This window comes from Trachypithecus francoisi, unplaced genomic scaffold (assembly GCF_009764315.1).
Source record: "Trachypithecus francoisi isolate TF-2019V2 unplaced genomic scaffold, Tfra_2.0 Lachesis_group0, whole genome shotgun sequence".
Classification (NCBI taxonomy): domain Eukaryota; kingdom Metazoa; phylum Chordata; class Mammalia; order Primates; family Cercopithecidae; genus Trachypithecus; species Trachypithecus francoisi.
Genome location: NW_022681453.1, coordinates 142,841,219 through 142,864,030, shown reverse-complemented (window position 1 = coordinate 142,864,030; position 22,812 = coordinate 142,841,219). Strand labels below are relative to the sequence as shown.

The window sequence follows — 22,812 nt, the reverse complement described above, 5'->3', positions numbered from 1 at the left end:
GATCAACCTCGGGTGCATAATTGCTCTCTACTCAGGGTGTTGGCAACCAGGTCAATTATCCTATAGTGGTGTTTACTCAAAGCTTTTGTCATTAAATGTATGCTGAATAAATGCTAGCAGGGCCAGTGAGTCAGGACCTCGGCTGCAAGTCTTTACAGCACTCTCCTTGGAGTCTGTAAGTGGCTCAGATGCTCAGCCAGACTGACAGGCATAATATCTGTGTCAGTGTAGGTTATTCATTTGTTGCTAGGTCAGGGTCTGTGGGTTAAACCCCCGTGGTGCATATATGCCTTTTCTAAAAATTCTAACATTCCCTGAGTATATCTATTCTATGCAGTTTTACGAAACTGACTGGACATATCCCAATCCAGTCGAGACTTGAGGTCTCTTTTCCTCTTACTAAATGTGGCAGGCCCAAAGTGTTTCACCCTCTCAAACAGCATCTTCCCCTTCTAGGAAACTGTTCTGCATCCAACTTAATACAGTGTTAGTGCAAACTGCCAATCTTAAAAACCCATCCCCCTCGCTACAGAGAGAGGCAAGTGCCTGAATCCTTCTCAAGACAGCTCTAGGCTATATGGAGTAAAGCAGAAAGCTGGAGGAAGAGAGGACTCTCTTTTCTCCTTGGTCAGAAGCCATAAGGGCTTCAGGTGGCTCTGCCCCCCAGCTTGTAGAAATGTCTGAGAAAATAAAGCTGGCACGTGGAGAGAAGCAGAAATAGGAAATGGAGAGAGACTGGGGAAATTGGTGTACTTCAAGGACCTAGTCCCAATACCCATTGGGCCCAGCTCCTACATTTCCTTTGATCCTGTGAGTTTCAGGATCTGTTAAAAAAAAAAAAAAAAAAAAAAAGGCTCCCTTTTTGCTTAAGCTGGTCTAAGCTGGGTTTTTAGTCCATGGTAGACAAGAATCATAAATAAAACAAACCCTGTTTAGGCTACAATTTTCACTTGAATATCCATAGATGACAAACATTCTTCCAAATTTGCTACTAAGTTCTGCAATTCTTTCTCTTTTTCCTTTTAAATTTCAAGAGCAAAAAAAAAAAAAAAAAAAGAATCCATTGCTGGGAATATGGATATGGGAATACTAGAAAGTTCTGCAATACTTCCAAGGACAACACCTGAGCAGCTTCCAGCTGTGCTTTAAATTCTCCTAGGGCTGTGTCACTGGCAGAATAATGTTAACTGTTGTGTAACTGTTCCACAAGAAAGGGGAGAAACCTAATTACCACTTGGTTTCTTTGTCAGAACTGCCAAAATGGCACCAATTCAATGTTTCTGCCTATTAACATTCTGTTACGTGCCGTCCATATTTTTAAATAAAGGCAATACAGAGACTGTCACAAAAACCAGCCTTGATTTACATAATATACTTATTCATTTCTATTTTTGTTTTCAGATAGAATTAACATGGAAAGATATTCTTAGCTTACATGTTATCTAAGCTGTCTATGAAAATAAAGTTAGAAAAATCTTAAAGTTTCTTAATATTTCAGATTCTTACCAAAAATTAACAAAAAAACAAATGTTTGCCCTAGAGAGATTAACAGAATCAGATTGTGGGAAGGCCTTTTTGCATCTTGAAGTCAGAATTGTTCTTCCCACCATGAGCCAGAGCATTGGAATTATGTCTCTGTGAGCCAAATTTCCACAAAATTGGAAAGGGTCTCTTTGTTTCTATACCCTGGGTTTCCTAGAGCCCAGAGACCAAGTGCAAAGCTCACTTTTGTTCTATAAGATGATTCACCACTGTCAAGGGGGAAACAAAGTGAAGACCTACAACAGGATTATAAAATACCAAAGCTTGTCTCTTCCCCCACAGAGAGCAGCTTCTATTTTTTGGTCAAGTTGTTATGGCCTATTTACGTGAAAGACAATGGGTCAGGTGCTTCCTTTGCAAGCCTTGTACATGTCTCGTGCAATGTTCGGATCAAATACCTCTAGACACATGGTGCACTTTCTTGCCCTTGATTTCGCTATGGCCAAGACTGTCAATTCACTGGGAAGAACTCCAAACTCTCCTTTTAGGTTTTAAAATTTCAATCCCTTTCTTTCTATCACAGTAACTTATTTTAATCCATCCGCAGTTGAAAAAGTAACTGAACTGAACTGAACTTATAGCTCACATGTGCTAACTAGGCAATTTCCCTAAAAAAAAATAAAAAAAAAAATTATTGGCATCTCTATTTATACGCTTGAGCCCACCTGAACCCTCTCAACTTTCTAGAAGTTAACTTCTTGGACATGAGTGCATTCTGCAGCTTCAGAACATTTTTTCCACATATTTTATTTTTAAAAACATCTACTGAAAATATACTTTGAAATATATATCATGTCAATTTGGAAAGACAGGAATGTGACATCACAGAGGGTGGCAGAATACAGCTAATGATAATTTTGAAATAATAAATGTAATACTACTCAGAGACGGAATCAAGAAAAAGTACCAGTAGCTATAACTTGGACATCCATAAAATAAACTTCCGAAGTCTGAGAAAGCATCATTTCCACCTGGTTCGTATAACAAATACTCTACATATTTAAAGTTGAGTGGGAAGCCAAGGAAACGAGTAAATCTACCTAGCAATTTGGAAGGGCAGGACATTACCACAACCTCTGGACTGCAGAGACAAAGTAAGAAAGCAGAGTTAATAAAGCCCAAAGGCTGATCTCAGCTGCAGAAGCTCAAACAGGCTGGACTGCCCAGATGGAGCTAGATTAGCGAAGACCAAACCAGGGCAGAGAGAGAGAGAGAGAGAAAGAGAGGGAGAAATTTTCTGGCCTCTCCCTTTCTCCTGTCCTCCAATGTTACTAGGATTTCTTATTGTTGAAAACCAGGAGGGGGCCAGCTTGGGAACCTGACCTGCAGGAGTCAGCCCTTCTGCCATACAAAAAGCAAGGGATGGATCTAACAGCAAACTGGTCAAGGACCAGCACAAGAACACTAACAGGACTGCATAACCTGCCTCACTTTGAGATCAGAGAGAAGTGGGGGCCAGCTGTTACCATGGAAGACCAGGAGTTACTGATGACAGAAACACAGGGGTCAGAGCCCTGGCCGGGGGCGAGGCCTGGCAATCACATGGCCATGGCACACCCTGGTGGGGCCTTCTGCCCTCCCCTGCCCTGCTCCAGGGTGAGCCTTGTGTCTCGGAGTTGGCAGGCAGGATGGACGGCAAGCAAACTAGAAGTAGAAGAAAGGGATGCAGGAGAAAACACAGTTCCATATAACATACAGAGAAGGCTCTAAAGGCATATAACCCGGAAAATGCCAGAGGTTATTGCCTGGTGTGAGGGCCTGATGCAGAAATGGGTGCCCAAAGGGGACTATAGCCTTATCTATGTTGTATTTCTTTTTCTTATAGGGGGAATATGGAAATTTATGTACAATTTTAAAATATATTTTTTAAAAGAAGGAATTACTTTAAAGAGGCAAGAGACAGTTGTCATCCGACACAAGAAGTAAGACTGAGTAGAGTTTGGAGATGGAAGAGAAGGAAGCCCAGGCAGCTGGTCATCTGCCTTCCCAGTAGAGAGGGAAGTAATGTAACTGTTACTATGAAAGGGCCAACAAGTTCCCTAGGGATTACCAGATTTCTCTCCCTTTCATCAAAACAAAATTTTATATTTGAAACCAATTCAGCTTCTAATTGAGAGCAACCATGGTTACTGCTTCTCCAAAAACTGCTATTTTTAGGGTGTCGTGGTGTCTTTGGAGTATGTTCAACACTTCTTATTTCCAAGAAATGAGAAACACAATATTTAATTTTGTTTAGCAAGTGTAATAACTCACCATTATTACAGATTGGGGATAAAAATCAAGTGAATACTTCAGATTATAAAAACCAATGACAGTACCTAGGCCCAAAGCAGCAGACCTCCTCTGGGAACGTGGAGGGATGTGTCAGGCAGATAAATCAGCCAGTTTCCAATCAAGGCACTGGACCAGCAGTTCATTCTCTCCTTGGAAGGACATCTGAGACAATATGCCCTGGAAATTCACTATCTACTTTCAGATGCTACAGAGATTTGCAAGTCTGAAAACTAAATGCCATGCTATGCACTCTCCGGGCACTTCATAAACACTTGTTGACTGACTGGCAAACTGAAAACTGATGGAATGTACATTATCGTTTACTAGCTAAGAACTTCCCTTGCTTCCTGATATTTGTGGATAATTACATTATGATTATGCAGCTGCCAGACACATAGCCTCAATTTTCTTCCTCCTCCGCAGTGAATAACAAAAAGGCCCAAGCAGAAAACTCCTCTACTTGGGCAATGCCTGGTGGCTTTTTGCCTGAGACAAATTAGTCCAAGCCCAACTCTGTGAGGGGGACTTGGCACCTTGATGCTTTTATCACCCGGCTTCTGGACCAGAAGGTGCTGGGGAGACCAGCTGAGGTGGGAGGTGGGGAATTTTATTTTCCAACCATCTGTGCATACAACATATGAAAACACAACAAAATCACCATATGGAGCTAAGTTTTAAATATGTCATCAGGCATTCTATGAGTTTAAGAAGAAACCCATTGGCAGTACAGCCTTTTCTGATTATTGAAAGAGAATAATTTATCTCTGGTTTCAAATGGCCCCTGCTCAAACATCCAAACCTCAGGACTCTCTTTTTATTGCTACTATTAATTGGGTTACACTTGAAAATTGCATATTGTTTTTAGAGGGTTTTCTCAGTGATCATCTCACATACATAAACCTCACAACAAATCCATGATGTGGGTAGAGCAGACACCATCACTGCTTTGACGAACCCCCTGCTTCCTGATTGATTCATCACCCCCAAACCACCTGCCCCTCTACGTACACAGTCCACATCTAATCTGTGTGTGCCTGCTCAGCTGCTTGTGACCTTTAGCATTCTCCTCATTTCAATGGATATATTTTTGAACCTAGAGAACCATGTCCATTTGGCTCTGTGGAGCATCCGATCCCATTCATCTAAGAGCCAAATCTGGGAGAGCACTTGCATCAGAACTACCTGAAATACACATCAGAACTACCTGAAATGCTTATTTAAATACCAATTCCTGAGCCTCACCCTGGACTATATCGCAACCTGCCTTTTTAGCAAACTCCTCAGGGGATCATTACGCAGCCTAAGGTTTAAGAATCACAGACACACAGAGAAATGTTTACAGAGCATAAATGGTTGGATGCTAAACTTGATGGCAACAACTTCATGCTCTGGGCAATGTTTCTCAAATTCCACAGGCTCCAGTTGAGAGGTCTGCTAGTCTCCCTGATGGTTTCTAAATGTATACTTTTACATCAATAATTTTTAAAAAGATTACCCAAAATAAGAATATTCTGGGTCATCTAGATCACCTTAGGTGGGGGTCACTGGAGCTGCTCACAAACATTTTGATCCTCCTCACCATCCTGGCACATGGTGGGAATATTCTTTACCCTCTTTGAGGTTGGATGTGGCCATGTCAATGGAAGTGAGTTGAGTCCAAGTGGAAGATTTAAGAGCCAGTGGGGATTCACTATACCCCCTTCTCCCAGTCACAGAGATGGGGAGGCACTCACTGAGGTAAGAACAGCCATCATCCAGGTCCTGACTACCTTGAACTGAGTCCTCCTGCTAGGCATGTAGCAAAAGCAAGAAATGAAATGTTGTTTTAAGCCACTGAGATTTGGGGATTTTTTATTACAGCAGCATGGTCTAATTTTTCCTGATAGATAAACCTGATCACCAAGAACTAGCATATGAATTGGCTGTCTGGGGTTGCCTTTGTATTTATAATCATCTAAATGTCAAGTAATCATCTAGAATGACAGTTTAACTTTTAATTCAATATTTACCAATCTTGAGCCCAAGGATTTTGTCACTGGGATTCGTGAGTTCTAAAGTTTGAGAAACATTATTCTGGGCTATAGATGCACAATGAACACTTAGTTCAGACTTAAATAAAGGAGTTGTATGCTTTTAAACACATCCATTGAATCAATCAACTCACAAACAGTTGAGGCTTATCAGATTATAAACTCCTTGGGAACAAAGGACCTTATAGGCTGTAGACCTAAAAACATATTAGTTACATTTGACCATTAAAAACTTGACATGATGATTGGGTGTGGTGGCTCATGCCTGTAATCCTAGCACTTTGGGAGGTCGAGATGGGAAGACTGCTTGAGGCCAGGAGTTCGAGACCAGCCTGGTCCACACAGCGAGACCCCATCTTGTATAAAGAAAAAAAAAAAAAAAAAAAAAACTTGACCTGCTAACACAAAAGAAGTTAGAAAGACCTTCCCTGCCACTGAAAAGCTTATATTATTGGGCAGATAAAACAACACGTGGATGACATATAGACTTTCCTAGTTTGTGGTTCTGACTATAAGCGCTAAATTATTTCGTGACAAATGTGAACTGGAAAATTGAGGGATAGGTTTATGGTAGATGTAAGAATTTAAATGGACTTTGAAAGATCGCAAGGACTGGCTGGGCACAGTGGCTCACACCTGTAATCTCAGCATTTTGAGAGGCCAAGGCAGGTGGATCACCTGAGGTCAGGAGTTCTAGACCAGCCTGGCCAACATGGTGAAACCCTGTCTCTACTAAAAATATAAAAATTAGCCAGGTGTGGTGGCATGTACCTGTAATCTCAGCTACTCGAGAAGCTGAGGCAGAAGAATCGCTTGAACCTGGGAGGCAGAGATAATGCTGTTCTTAGAACTATTTCATATATCTCCATTCAAGAATAAAGCTGGTGCTCAATGATTATTTACTGACTGAATTAATCAATACATGTGGCAGACCCTGTTTGACAGTCCAAGATTAGATATTCCTTCCCTGCTTAGAGTGAGGATCGTTAAACTTGACTTGAGTCCAAGTCTATTCAACCTCAGGGACCAAGCCTGACATTAGGCAGGAAAGATTTTAAAATGACAAGGAAGCTCAACAGACTTTCTTTCACATTACTGACAATGAAACAAAGATTTCTGTTTCTCTTTTGCCACATCACTTAAAAATGGCCAGACAAGTTTTCACCAGATTTGGTGGTTGTATCTGAGATGCTGTGACTTAAATATGAATTACAAAAATTAATAAGAAATTAATTTCAGGAAAACTTAGAGAATACCCTGAAAAGAGGGCTTGTCATCTTAAACACAGCAACTGAAACTGTGAAACAAAAAGACAACCTTAGGTATCTGCTGATCACACAGACTAAGAAACCATCAACCAAATAACAAATAGTGGTTTCAACCATAAGAAGCAAATCAAGCCACAGGATGGATATTATGAATTGCAGGATTCATTTATTAAATGGTGACAAAACACCTTCCTAAGCAGCTCTGAGGAATCAGATCAGTATAAATAATAATTACAGCTATCACTTATGGGATTATTATGTGCCAGATACAAGCACTAGCTCATCTAATCCTCATAACCCTGTGAGGAATAAAGTATTGTTATCCCTATGTTAAAGATTAAGAAAATGGATACAGAGACATTAAATGACTCTGCAGAGTCACTTGGCTAGAAACTGGTAGGTTCCAATCCAGGTTTTTCAATTTCTGGGTCTAGCCTGACCTTAGGCTTCAGATATGGTAGGAGGACTCCTTGTCTTTTGGGTCTGAGCTGCCTGCAAGGGTACTAGTTCCTCTGGGCCTGGGGCTCTGCCTTGAGCCTCCTCTGTAATATCTCATCCCATCCAAGGAAATTAGAATCCCACCTACAACCCCCTCAACCACCTGTTTTGCTAACAGGCTTCCCTGCACCCTATCATAAATGTACAGTTTTGCTGTAAAAGCTTAACTGTCCCAAGGCAGGTGGATCACCTGAGGTCAGGAGTTTGAGACCAGCCTGACCAACGTGATGAAACCCTGTCTCTACTAAAATACAAAAATTAGCTGAGTGTGGTGACGGGTGCCTGTAATCTCAGCTACTTGGGAGGCTGAGGCAGGAGAATTGCTTGAACCCGGGAGACAGAGGTTGCAGTGAGACGAGATCACACCATTGCACTCTAGCCTGGGCAACAAGAGCGAAGCTCCACCTCCAAAAAAAAAAAAAAAACCTTAACTGTCGGCAATTTGCCTGCACTCACTAATTGTCCAAAATAAGTTGGCATAAGTTAAAAAAAAAATTCAGACAAATCTAGTTAAAGAATCACAACTAGATTCTTTATCCCAGTGAGATAAAGAATTGTACTTTAGCCGGGCATGGTGGCTTACGCCTGTAATCCCAGCACTTTGGGAGGCTGAGGCAGGTGGGTCACGAGGTCAGGAGATCAAGACCATCCTGGCTAACAGGGTGAAACCCCGTCTCTACTAAAAATACAAAAAATTAGCCGGGCGAGGTGGCGGGCAACTGTAGTCCCAGCTACTCGGGAGGCTGAGGCAGGAGAATGGCGTGAACCCGGGAGGCAGAGCTTGCAGTGAGCAGAGATCACACCACTGCACTCCAGCCTGGGTGACAGAGCAAGACTCCGTCTCAAAAAAAAATACATAAAATAAAAAAAAGAATTGTACTTTAGGCAAAGAGTCAATTCATTCTGTCCCACCTCTTTCTTTTTTTTTTTTTTTCTGGAGATGGAGTTTCACTCTTTTTGCCCAGGCTGGAGTGCAATGGTGCAATCTTGGCTTACCACAACCTCTGTCTCCCAGGTTCAAGCGATTCTCCTGCCTCAGCCTCTCGAGTAGCTCAGATTACAAGCATAGGCCACCACACCAGGCTAATTTTGTATTTTCAGTAGAGATGGAGTTTCCCCATGTTGGTCAGGCTGGTCTCGAACTCCTGACCTCAGGTGATCTGCCCACCTTGGCATCCCAAATTACTGGGATTACAGGCATGAGCCACCATACCTGGCCTGTCCCACCTCTTTCTAATAAACGGAGCAGAAACAATGAAAAGCAATATCTGAGAAAAATAACATCTGATAAAAACCAGAGAGACAAACACCCTCAGCCATCTTAAAGTGGAACACAAATCTCTGAATTTGGTAGTATAAAGTTATTGAACTCTTCAAGTGACAAAGACATTACAACGTGACCCTCTTTTAGGAATACTTCTTACAGCCAATGTCAGCTCAGCATAAAATTTCAAACCAGTTATGACAATGGATGCACTTACTTTGCTAAAAGAAAATATAAAGAACTGAGAGGCAGCAGATACCATTTGTATAGGCCCTGACAAGTTCACAGTAGCAATGGCCACTGGGGTTCCAGTAAATGTTTAATTAACAATTGGCTCTCTGGAGGAAAAGGCCATGATTTGTAGGTTTGCTGATTGCCATGGTGTAAATACTCCCTTAATGGCAGATTTCAAGCTACCAAAGTGACTAATAAACACAACATTGGGCAGAGATATACATAGTTGACTCTCACGAGCTGGTGTGAGCAGGTTCCTGCCCACTGCTGGCAATTGCTAATACTTATTGGTTACATACTGTGTGCTGGCTATCTAAGTGTTTCGTAGTCACCCTCTTTGAATCCTTGTAACAGGCCAATGGGGCGGGTACTATTTTATCCCTATTTTATAGATCAGAGGAAACAAGGTGTTGAAGAGGTTAATTAATTAACTACTCAAAGGCCACACAGCTTGTAAGTGTTAAGAGCTGGCATTTGAATCCTAGCAGTCTGGTTCAATGGGCCATGCTCTCAGCCCTTCTTCAATACTGCCAATTTCGTAGGTGGTTAAAGAAGATACTAGGATTATCCAACACCCATCTTAAAGATGATGTGTTGCTAAAGATTGCTAGTAAAGATTAGGCTCTGGGCTAGGTGCAGTAGCTCACATCTATAATCCTAGCACCTTAGGAGGCTGAGGTGGGTGGACTGCTTGAGCCCAGAAGTTCAATACACGCCTGGACAACATGGTGAAACCCTGTCTCTACAAAAAATACAAAAAATTAGCTGAGCATGGTGGCGCGTACCTATAGTCCCAGCTACTTTGGAGACAGAGTCAGAAGTTGAGCCTGGGAGGTCGAGGCTGCAGTGAACCGTGATTGCAACCACAGCACTCTAGCCAGGGTGACAAAATGAGACCCTGTCTCAAAAATTTTTTTTAAAAAGCATGCAATGGGGTAAAGAGGAATGGCCCACATCAACCAAGGAAGGGTGTTTGTCCTCCTCTCTCACAATAAATTTCACCTCATCTTTCCAGGCCCATATCAGGTTTTTTTGTTTTTTGTTTTTTAAATAGGGTCTCACTCTGTTGCCCAGGCTGGAGTGTAGTGGCACAATTACAACTCACTGCAGCCTTGACTTCCCAGGTTCAAGTGATTCTCCCACCTCAGCCTCCTGAGTAGCTGGGACTACAGGTGTGTGCCACCACACTGTGCTAATTTTTTGTATTTTTTGTAGAGATGGGGTTTCGCTACATTGCCCAGGTTGGTCTCGAACTCCCGGGCTCAAGTAATCCTCCTGCCTGGGCCTCCCAAAGCACTGGAATTACAGGCATGAGCCAGGTGCCTGGCCCAGATGTTCCTTCTTTAGTAGCACCTTCCCCAACTCCCCAGAGTTGTTACTCCCCAAATACCTTTTCTTAAAAAAATTATTTTTTTCCATTAGAAAATAAATCCATGGTCTGCCGGGCACATTGGCTCATGCCTGTAATCACAGCACTTTGGGAGGCCGAGGTGGGCGGATCACAAGGTCAGGAGATCAAGACCATCCTGGCTAACACGGTGAAACCCCGTCTCTACTAAAACTACAAAAAATTAGCCGGGCGTGGTGGCGGGCACCTGTAGTCCCAGCTACTCGGGAGGCTGAGGCAGGAGAATGGCGTGAACCCGGAAGGCTGAGGTTGCAGTCAGCTGAGACTGTGCCACTGCACTCCAGCCTGGGTAACAGAGAGAGAGACTCCATCTCAAAAGAAAAAAAAAAAAAACGAAAAGAAATACACACCCAAAGAATATGGAAAATAACAAATAGAATGGAAAGAAACATCTTGCAGTCTCACCTGCCACTCATAGCACTGATGTGTATTTGTACTATTGACCTCAGTTCCTTATACAATGATTCTCTACTCAGGGGTGAGCATCTCCTGGGAAGACTATCAGTGTTATCCACATTTGTATCTACCTTTCACCCCATTCCCACACGATCTCCACCCCAGCACAACACTCAACTCATAGCTGCCCCCAATTAACCTAGATGCTTTATTATAGTATCTTCTAATTCATACAAGGAAACACTGAGCTTTTCATGTCCATCTTCAAAGCTGTCCTAATCTTAACTAAAGTTGGTTTTCTTCATTTGTCTTGAACACATATTACTATATGCTGACCCTGCGTGGGGCAGACAAGGGCTGCTCCAGCAGGCACCTGTTCTTACCTGCATCCCTCTCATCTTCTGGAACCGTGCTATGGTGTCGCTGATGGTGTAGACACGCACATGGCCCATGTGCAGCTTACCAGAAGGATAAGGGAACATGGAAAGCACATAATATTTTGGCTTTGATTTCTAGGAAAGAACGACAATGAGTATTTATTAAGCATTTTCTGGGAACTCCACATGTATACATAACATTTTGGCATTTTACGCAAAGTAATAATTTAACATTTTAAAAGTTTCCTTTTAAAAAGACTGTTTCCAGAATGTAAATCAATTAAAATGTCAAAAAGCAAAATTCAAAGCCCTGGTTCAAGTTAACAAATGTCCAGAATAATGCCAAACAACCTCTAAGTGTTAATTACCCATACATCTTATTTTTTTTTCTCTTGTAAGAACTTATTTTTTTAAAAGGAATGAATTAACAGCATTTGCAGTGACCTGGGTGAGATTGGAGACTATTATTCTAAGTGAAGTAACTCAGGAATGGAAAACCAAACATCATATGTTCTCACTGATATGTGTGAGCTAAGCTATGAGGACGCAAAGGCATAAGAATGATACAACGGACTTTGTGGACTTGGGGGGAAGGGTGGAAGGGGGCGAGGGATAAAAGACTACAAATAGGGTATAGCCTATACTGCTTGGGTGATGGGTGCACCAAAATGTCACAAATCACCACTAAAGAACTTACTCATGTAACCAAATACCACCTGTACCCCAATACCCTATGGGGGGAAAAAAAAAAGAAAGAAAAGCGGTCCCAATGCAGACCCCAAGAGAGGGTTCTTGGATCTCGCGCAAGAAAGAATTCAGCGCAAGTCTGTAGAGGAAAGTGAAAGCAAGATTATTAGGAAAGTAAAGGAATAAAAGAATGGCTACTCCACTAAAAATAAAACAAAACAATACTTCTCTTTTAAGACAGCTTCCATCTAGGTCCTTAAAGAACTGTCTGTTTTTCCGAAGGAAGCTCTAACACATACATATATCCATGTAATTCAAAGAAGCAATGGTTGAATCACATAGATGTAACATCTCCACAAATGGAGTCTCTTCCTAAATTCTCTATAGCTGCATTCTGACGTAGGTTTAGCAGTAACAACAGGATCCTAAGCTACCAATTTGGGTCCTGAGTTTCCCCATTGTATTGACAGCCTATCTTTCAACAAAAATGTTGAAATGGAAAGGTAATGAGAAGATCTTTTTAACAAAGGAGAAGGTTGTTGTTCTCCAGGGATGATAAATAAGCAGCCTCAGACCAGGGTTATGTAACTCTCCAGCTTCCAAAGAAGCAGTTTCATCATGGGAAACATAGAAAACTGTACATGTATCTGAACAGAAGGAACACAGGCCAGTGAGTCCTTATTAGATCACTGACTTCTGGCGTCTTAATTCTTCCTCTGGTAAAATGATGAACGCTGTCATGAGTGTGCACATGAATGGGTAAGGCAAACAAAGATGGTAGTCCTTGAATGGACTCCTCTACTGTTCAAGGGTAAGGACTGTGCTTTAGTCACCTCCTTCTCTACACCTGCCCCCACTGCCAGCAGGAGTTTCATAAGATGTTGGATAAATGTTCGTTGGCCTTCGTGCTCCAAAAGCCTAATAACTGGCCCCTATGGAGCACTTTTTATCCAGCAAACTTCACAAATCCTACCCAAGTAATAGGAGGGTTCCCCACACCCAAGTTTAAATCATCTCATGACGGGGTCAGGGGTGGAGGGGCTGGGGAGAAAGGAAGAGCAACAGGTAACTGGGTGACTGATTCTGTTTGGTCACTGAGGGTCAGAATTTCTGCTTTTGTTTTATTTATTCCTGCCTTCTGTTTTTTTCTTCCTGGCCTTATTCCCTTCCTAGAACTTTACTCAAGTTCTTTAACAATTTGCTTCCCCCGAAGTAATGCAAACAAACACAAAACAGAATATTCATAACCCTTCTTTTGTGTACATATGTGGGAGGGGGTTTTTAAATATTGTTTGCTGAGTGTTCGCATGACTAATAATGCACATAAACCAAATATAATCAGTAGAGCAGAAGAAACCAGAAATCAGATTCTTGCCAAGGAATTCTTAAACTTCCTTCAGCAAAGAAGTTAAACAAACCTTTAACGGAACCATTAGCAAGTGGCAAAAAAAACCCCACAAAAACTAGAATAGAACTTTTCTCTGTGCTCCCCATCCTCTAGAAATTACCAAGGAGTGTTAAGCTGCCTGAAGGAAGAGATGGCAAAAAAAGAACAATTAAGAAATCTGGATCATACACAAATTAGAAAATCATCTGGAACTGCTGAAATGACAACTACAATGGATTTATACAAACAGGATGGAAAGCAACACATTGGTCACATACTTTAATTAGAAACTGCAGATTTATAACTCTTAGGAAAATCACAGAAACGTGAGAGAGGACCTGAGATTCAGGGGTTGGTGGGAACTCAGGAACTTAATAACTGTCCTTAAGAAAGTGAGTGGCAAATAACCCTCTCAGCTTTTGAGCAAGTCCCTCCAAGGAGGTACAAGACCCCATCCTTTTACTTAGTGCAGAATCAGAAGAAAACTATCCACTCAATTCATGCCTTACTCCTTACAATGAATTAGGCATATGGCTTATTCTTCAGAAATTTTTAGGAACATGGGGAAATAGCTGTTAAGAGTTCTTTGGGAGCTTAGAAAAACAGTAAAATCCTTGATCTAAGCTGTTTCTAGCTTTTCATTTGAAATTTTTTACATAAAATTATTTTTATTATACTGTTTGTTATATATTTAACAATCCTGCCCCAAACATTTTCCACCTGTAATTTCTTCACTAACATCTCTTTTTTTACATTTGTTCAATAAAGATTACATTAATAGCAAAATCAAATGAATAATTATATACTAGCTAAGCCAAAATCCAAATCTGAGTTCATAAAAGATACATAGAAAAGTATTGTTTTCTTAAGTCTTTAATATGCATGAAGATTTTTATTTATTGCAGAAAAGGTATTCAGCTTATTGCCTGTCTCTGCCTTTTGCTTTTCTGCATGAATTAAGTCATTTTCCTCTGTGACAATGAAATGAGTTCTATCATCTGGGGGTGGAAAAGAGAGAAGGAATGATGGGAGTTTCTGTTATAATTGAGCAAGAATCTGATTGAAAGGGAAATTTTCATAATTATATAAAAGTGTAAGAATGTAAGCCTTTAAAAGAGATTCAGATTTTAAGTGATGGGGAAAGGATGGCTTTTATAAGTGGGTCCTATTATTTTTGTCAGGTTCTGACTTTAGAAGAAAGATGACTTCTGCCTCTTCATATAGATCACGCTCTGGAGCTGTGGCTGAGTCTAGAGAATGACAGAGTAAAAGGAGCACCTCAATAGAAGTCCGGAGCCCTAGCTCTGGTCCTAGCTTTGTCACTAGCTGTGATGCCTTGGGCAAATTCCTTTGCCTTTTGGGATCAGTTTGCTATCTGTAAATCAAAGGTGAGACAAAAGAAGGTTTCTGGGTAAAAAAGCATGAGCTCAGGAATCAAACACACACTTGATTTTGAATCCCGGCTCTGCCATGTCTTGGCAAATTGCCTAAACCTCTTTCTGAGCCTCAGTTTTCTTACTCTAAAAATGAGGATAATAATACCTACCCACTGGGTTGTTTCAGGATTAAATGAGATAATCAACTGAAAGACAGTACCTGGCACACGGTTAAATGCTCATTAAATGGAAATTATTTTTTAAATGATAATTGTGTTGATGACAAGACATTACATTTTGAAAAACTTATTTGAGTGGATTTCAAGTGAATCTAATACCAGAGTGAGATCGATTATAAATGCTTCAAAATCCACGAGCATTCCGTCATAGTCTCAATTCCTGATAGACACACCATGTTCTGATCTTCGTGTATCTTTTATTTATGTACCACTTCCATTTGTAAAATGCGTTCAGTCACAGATTTTCTCATTTGACTTTCAAAACAATTCTGTGAGGTAAACAATGTAAGGAGCCCCAGAATCCAAAATGTTAAATGATGTGGCCTGCATCACGCAGGTTTCCTGGGGCAGAGCCAGCATTGCAGCCCAGGCTCTGGCTCACTCACTGAATGCTCGCTCTGCTTTGCCATTCCTTGATTTAAACCCTGATAGGGGGCTGCCAGGGGATCACACACAATGCCCCTTATGCTATCTCCCCAATTACTAAAACAATTTCTTTTGATTCATTTAACATTTTAAAAAACTGTATGCTTAAGGATGAGATGTCACAAAATCAATAAGCTACAACGTCGAAACGTTTGGAAGTCAATAAATGATCATCTAAACCAAAAGGGGAAAGAAAGCTAATTTTACCGTCCTCACTCAGAATTAAACTGCTCCTTAAGAGTTTGTTTTCAGAATCTATGACGTTACATTAGTCTGATGATGTTGACACAAGGGCTTTTCACTTCTTAATGAGGTAAAAGTCAAACTTTCATTGTAAAATTATGCATTACATTCAAACTTTCCTTTTTTTTCCATTTCATTTTACTTGTTATACACTACATCTTTCTCAATAGCAATTTTTCTTTCTAACCATTGCTCAAAACCATCTTTCAGTTTAACACAAATAGCTCCCCTCCCCTCACTCATTTTTCATAACCACCAATCTTATAGAAAGAATGAATGTGATGACACAATCAGGAGATGGGGAAAAGGCAAGTTTAGAGAGGTGTGGTCTTGTGCAGCTGCACTTATTCAGCTGCTTGCCTTGGGCCTAATCTCTTTATTAAACATAGAAGTTTAAGTTATTTGATTATAACTACTACAAAGAGATGATCAGAATTTAAGAGTAAAACTCCAATCAGATTCAAACATTTCATGTAACAAATCACATCTCCCACCTGTCATTTTGACCAGTATCAAGAGGTAAGGGTTAACATGTTCCAGACTGATTCCCAACAGGCTGGCCTCCCAGAAAAGGAACAGAGAGCACTCCATGGAAACTGGCTGCAGCCAAGTATTATACTTCCACCATCAATTCAGGTAGAGTGCCGAGCTGGTACACCTGGTGCAGAAGCCAAGGGTCCACTAACACGTGTAGCTGCTACCTCAAGGTTAGACCCTACCCCAGATCACAACAGTGGAAGGGCTGATATCCCCCAAACTATGATGCTGAGGCCGCAGAACAGAGTTGGAAGCTAAGGTCATGCCAGGGAAGGGGCAGTTACTTCTCAGAACATGCAGCCAGCGAGGAGCCCAGGTGCCTCTCCTGGAGTCTCAGATATGACCTTGCCAGAAATCTGTGTGCTGCCCCACCACGCAATGGACCACAAAGGACCCATCATCTGGTAGAGCTCCTATTTTGATGAGCTTCCCCTAGTAAATGTTGCTCTAGAACATCTGGTTTGCTGCTGTCTGCCATATACCTCGTGCACAATATTACTATATGTGCATCCACCACACTGGAAACTCCTGTAAGCACTATCCTTGTATCACCTCATTTATGCCTCCCAAACCATTTACCCCTCCCAATAGTGCAGGTGGGCACTATTATGATCACCCTCCATTTCAGATAAGAGAATTGAAGCACAGAGAAATTCAACAATTTAGTTCAAGGTCACATATTTAGTATCTTATCTGAACCAGGTAGTCTAACCCCAGGGTCCAAACCTTCAGCCCCTCTTCTCTACCCTCTTAGAATCTCTCAGAATACTCACATCAGCTTCTGAAATTTTGGAGGCCTGTTCTTTTAATCGCTGATGCCACCATTTCTCAACATCCTTTCTTGTCTGCAATGTATACTCTTTTGTCCATTTTCCCGTGGCACTGTAGATACTTCTGGTACATCCGGGAATTACTCTTCTTTCCCACTTGATGACATCTGGCCCACCATTTAGCTGTATTTTCAGAAGAGAGGCATAAAAACCCAATCTCTGCCAAGCAGAAGCCATTCTTCAGAAGGTGAGAAGGCCCTGAAAAAGAGGGCAGAAAGCACACTATAAGCAGCCTCAAACCCTCCCCAGAGCTTATCTTTCCATTTGTCACAGTTCAGTGTTATGGCCCTGTGCTTTCCCCTTACTCTTTTAATGATTTCTTTCCCTGAAAAGAATACTTTAGCAATTCAATTGAGCTAAACACAAACTTTTTAATAGAAAATATAAAGGGTCAGTGACCCCTAACATCAAAAATGCAAAAATCCTGTAGGAAAAAAATGGAGACCATCAACTGGCCAGCTCCTGCACAACCTTACCAGTTGCATGGAAGGCATGGAGTGCCCTCCCTCCCCTTCCCGTGGGCCAGCCCAGGGACTCTCCAGCAGGCTTCACTTCCTATGTCTTCGAGCCTCAGAAGAGCTCAAGCACATGCTGGGTTGGCATTAGGCTCAAATATCAGAAGAGGTCTAAATACAGGCCTCCCAGGAGGGCCAGAAACTCTAAACTACTATTCGCACTTTTTATACATATTATGAGTTAAATATACCCTGTAGGCTGAACCTGAAAATAACCACTATTTAGAAGACTGATAATTCATTTAGTTTCTCCTTCATTTACCAAATATTTATTTATTTATTGACTTACTTTTTAGAGACAGGGTCCTGCTCTTTCACTCAGGCTGGAGTGCAGTGACACAATCATACCTCAGTGTAACCTCTGACTCCTGGGCTCAAGTGATCTACCTGCCTTAGCCTACCAAATTGCTGGGATTACAGGCATGAGCCACCACCAAGTATTTATTGAGTACCATTAGGCCCACACATTGTTCTAAGCACTGGGGATACAGCAGTAAACAAAAACAGAGTCCCTTCTTTCTTTTTTTTGTTTTCTTTTCTGAGACAGAGTCTCCCTCTATTGTCCAGGATGGAGTGCAATGGCATGATCTTGGCTCACTGCAACCTCCGCCTCTTGGGTTCAAGCAATTTTCCTGCCTCAGCGTCCTGAGTAGCTGAGATTATAGGCACACACAACCATGCCCAGCTAATTTTTGTATTTTTAGGGAGAAGGGGTTTCACCATGTTAGCCAGGCTGGTCTCAAACTCCTGACCTCATGATCTGCCCACCTTGGCCTCCCAAAGTGCTGGGATTACAGACGTGAGCCACCCACACTTGACCCAGAGTCCCTTCTTTCATGGCACTTACATACCAGTAGGGAAGCAGATAAGAAACAAACAGTAAGGGAGGCAGATAAGAAACAAAAATATATAACGTGTAGTCATGGTGAGTGCTATTTTTTGGAATTCAACTCATAGGTTGGGGCCTACCAGGATATCCAGTTGTAACTGAAAATTCAATTTTAATGTTTCATTGGCTTCTTCCACAAGTAAATTCTAGAAATGACCTCATTGAAGAAGTTTCATATTGTATTGCTATTTAAAGGGTTGAGGTGAGATTTCATCAAATATTTCACAAATATTTAAGATATAAATATTAGACTAAATAGCCTAAACTTTCCCCTTCTTGCATAATAGCATTCAAGAAGTGCTACACTGAAAAAACAGATGAAAACAGATCTTTTCAAAACAAGACAGAAATAAAGAAACCTGGCATTCTAAGCTGATGTTCTTTGAGTCTCTCAAAATTATTTCAACTTCTATTAGGATTTGGCCTGTTTCACAAAGGTACTGGAACACAGATGTTGCCAGGAAGGTCAATATGGGCTTATAACAGTGAGTGTCATGCTCACATAAGATAGCAACATAATGTGGGCATCTTACAAGTTGGTCTGCCAAAGTCACTGACATTCTCACTGCATTAAACACCTCTTGTTTCTTTAGGGGTAAAGTATAGACTTTAAAACAAAATCTCCCTTAGGCTGGGGGCAGTGGTTCCATCTGTAATCCCAGCATTCTGGGAGGCTGAGGCAGATGGATCACCTGAGGTCAAGAGTTTGAGACCAACCTGGCCAACATGGCAAAATCCCTCCTCTACTAAAAATACAAAAATTAGCTGGGCATGGTGATGTGCGCCTGTAATCCTAGCTACTTGGGTGGCTGAGGCAGAGGAATAACTTGAACCTGGGAGGCAAAGGTTGCAGTGAGCCGAGATCACACCACTGCACTCTAGAGCCTGGGTGACAAAGTGAGACTCCATCTCAAAAAAAAAAGGAAAAAGAAAAAAAGAAAACTAAATGCTCTGTTAGTTGGGCTTGGCTATTTTAAAGTACACAGATCTGATTACAGGTATTTGATCTATATGAAATTGGTTAAATGTTAGCAATTCTATATGACCAACCTAATATACATACATTTTTACACTTAAGGCAACTGCATATATTTTTAGGGCTTAGGTTTCTATAATTAGAACTCCCTAATTATATAGAAGTCATAGATTTTATGGTTCTCCTGCCAAGTCAATACTTTCATACCTTTGCAAGCCAAAGAACGCCATTTAGCAGAAGACACATACACGGGTGCTTGCCATTTCTCTCCTAGACAGCATCCCCTAAGAACACATAAGGAGTGTTCTGGGCTATCCTCTCAAATAGAAACGAAGGGGCACAACAAAATTATAAAATACAGTGACTTAAACTGCTCTGTCTACACAACAAGAATAAGCTTTCTAAAAATGTTTACATAATACCTGGCTCACTAATGACCTCTGCTTTGCTTAAATAAACCAGTGAACTAGAGAATCCTGAAACAGATCTGGGTATTTAAAAGCATTTAAAGTTCATTTTTTTAAAAAAGCAGGAGCAGATTAGATAGTAATAGATTATTCGACAGAGAGGAGAAAAACTTAAAATTAGAGTCCCACCTCAAATCATAAGCTGGAGTAAATCCCAGACAGATTAAATAATGTTTTTTATCTGTAGGTCTCGATCTAAAAGCAGAAATAAGAAAAAATAAAATAAAATAAATAAGAATTTTTTTGGCCGGGCGCGGTGGCTCAAGCCTGTAATCCCCGCACTTTGGGAGGCCGAGACGGGCGGATCACGAGGTCAGCAGATCGAGACCATCCTGGCTAACACGGTGAAACCCCGTCTCTACTAAAAATACAAAAACTAGCTGGGCGAGGTGGCGGGCGCCTGTAGTCCCAGCTACTCGGGAGGCTGAGGCAGGAGAATGGCGTAAACCCGGGAGGCGGAGCTTGCAGTGAGCTGAGATCTGGCCACTGCACTCCAGTCCGGGCGACAGAGCGAGACTCCGCCTCAAAAAAAAAAAGAATTTTTTTAAGTACCATAAAACAAAATAAAAATACAGATGAGTTTGTTTGTTTTTAGTCAAAGTCTTGCACTGTCGCAATGAGATCATGCAATGGTGTGATCTCGGCTCATGGCAACCTCCGCCTCCCGGGTTTAAGCAATTCTCCTGCCTCAGTCTCTCGAGTAGCTGGGATTACAGGTACACGCCACCATGCCCAGCTAAGTTTTTGTATTTTTAGTAGAGATGGCGTTTCACTATGTTGGCCAGGCTGGTCTTGAATTCCTGACCTCGTGATCACTCTGCCTCAGCCTCCCAAAGTGCTGGGATTACAGGCGTGAGCCACCGCGCCTGGACCACAGATGAGTATTTAATAAATCTTAAGAGGGTGCAGGATGTTCTGTCCTGAGTATAAAAACAATGAAATGTATAAAACAATGTATAAAAACAATGAAACAATGAAAAAATTCACAAAGGAAAATATTAATAAATCTGATGCTAAAAATGTAAAATATCTGTATATCAAAATCATTAAGAACAGAATTGGAAAGCAAACAATTAGCTATGAGAAAATGTTCACCAAAACTGCAAAAACAAAAGGTTATTCTACTCCTGAGTTCATGTGTGAGAAAAGAAACACTAAAAATCAAATTTTAAAAATGGGCAAAAGAAAATAACAAAGATGACATATAAATGGTTAATAAAGAGGACATACAAATGGTTAATCTGAAAAAGATAAACTTTACAACTAATCAAATAAATGCAAATTAAAACAATGAAATTTCAGTTACCAGATTGGCAAATGAAAAAGAAATATGCATTTTTAAAATAACTGCTGGTAGGAACATAAACTGATTCCACCTTTTTGGGGGAGTAATCTGATAACCTGTGTTAAGACTTTTTAAGAATAGTTCATATCTTTTGGGGTTAGGAGTCCCCAAGACCCCACTCAAATTCTAATCCCATAAGGGCACTCACAAGAATCAACATATAGTCACTATTCACGGCTGTGATTCATCACTGAACTTCCTAGGGTTCAGCCCTATTCCTTTCCCTTACTTCCCAGGCCTTGTTCTTGGCCACTCCAAGTACCCCTCCACCAAAGCCCTGATGGACTGCCTCTTATTGACAGTGAAGAGCAGCCATTTTATTAAACGGCTGTGAGGATATGACGATGTGAAAGGTGTGGCTCATGTCTTATTATGATCAACTTGGCCCTTTTCTTCTTAGCTCTAGCTCCTCCAGTTCCGTCCCTAGATGCTGAGAATCTTGTCTCTTCTTCCACATCCTTCCAAAGAATCAATTCCCACTAATCCACCCCTGTTTAGAATCAACCCTGACCTCAATCTCAGCTGGAGCTCAAGGTTAAGGTTTTTGAGAATAGGAAGCGCCTGAGAATTGGACCAAAAATGAGATCATATACGGACAGAGAAGCCTAGAAGAGTAGGAGGCAGAAAAAGAAACAGAACACAGGGGAGAAGCACACAAGGGCATCTGTGCACAACACTCAAAAGAAAGTGCAAGAATGCACCTGGGAAAATTCATCTTAAAGAAACCAAGTTTTGTGAAAACAAATAAGTATCTTGGATTTTGCAGCTACTAATTACCTGTGACCTCAGGCAGATTTCTTGTCTGGAACCTCATCTTTCTGAGGACCTCGGAGCCCTAACATGTGAAAACGACCTGTGGGCCCCAAAGAGGCAAGGGATGACCTTCAACTGGGTCTAAACCCTTAGTCCGGGGAGCAAAGATCCAAGGATGAACTGCGATAGGGGAGCAGTGGGGAGGGGAGCTTGAGTACAAAACTACGTGTATATGTGCATTTTTCTGGGAAAGAGTCCACAGCTATCAGTGGGGTCGGTGGCTCAAAGATCCTGAAGACCTGCATCTCAGATATTCTCAGTGTGGAAACTGCAACGTTCCAGGACCACCTAACTCAGCCCGCACCTTCCCTTCCTGCCCTCAGCAAGTCAGACTCTCCCGAGCCGGAGGAAGAAGAGACCGGGTTTCGTCTCTCATCTCGCTGCGCCCGGTCCAGGGGTTTACCTGCTCACAGGCTCTGGCCTGCGGCTCCTCTATTCCTCGTTTTCCACCTTTAGGCGAGCACTGCCCTGCCACGCATCATGGGCGCCGCCATGTTGTCAAAACAACAACTTTATAGATAGCGTCCGCCGTCGACACAGACAGAAGGGGGCGGGACCGGAGAAGGAGAGAGAGCAACCCAGTCCTCAACTCCCAGCAGCCCGCCGGGTCGGGCGGGGCGTCTGCGCTTCGGCCCTGGGCTCCGCCCCCCCGGCCTCTGGCACGCCCTTCAACCGCTCTGGCGTCGGCAAATCTCTAGACGTGTGGGGCTCAAATTATTATAATTATAGCAAACTGATGAAAGCCGTTAATTTAGTGGCCTCAGAGTAAACTAGGCGGCAGCTGGTGAAAA

General features: G+C 41.7%; 1 protein-coding gene across 2 annotated transcripts in view; it reads right to left on the bottom strand.

Moving 5' to 3' along the window:
- The window catches only part of LARS2 (leucyl-tRNA synthetase 2, mitochondrial), a 167,498-nt gene extending 144,942 nt beyond the window's left edge, over nt 1–22,556 (bottom strand). Inside the window, exons 1-4 of one of the 2 annotated variants that reach the window (XM_033212319.1) lie at nt 22,425–22,527; nt 19,993–20,058; nt 16,960–17,214; nt 11,298–11,426 (exon numbers count right to left, since the gene is read on the bottom strand). In XM_033212319.1, the coding sequence (XP_033068210.1) occupies nt 11,298–11,426; nt 16,960–17,193 (363 nt within the window). In that variant the 5' untranslated portion in view covers nt 17,194–17,214; nt 19,993–20,058; nt 22,425–22,527. Of the gene's footprint in view, nt 1–11,297; nt 11,427–16,959; nt 17,215–19,992; nt 20,059–22,424 lie in introns of both variants that reach the window. The other variant, XM_033212320.1, reaches the window with a different exon arrangement.
- Between the last annotated feature and the right edge of the window lie 256 nt (nt 22,557–22,812).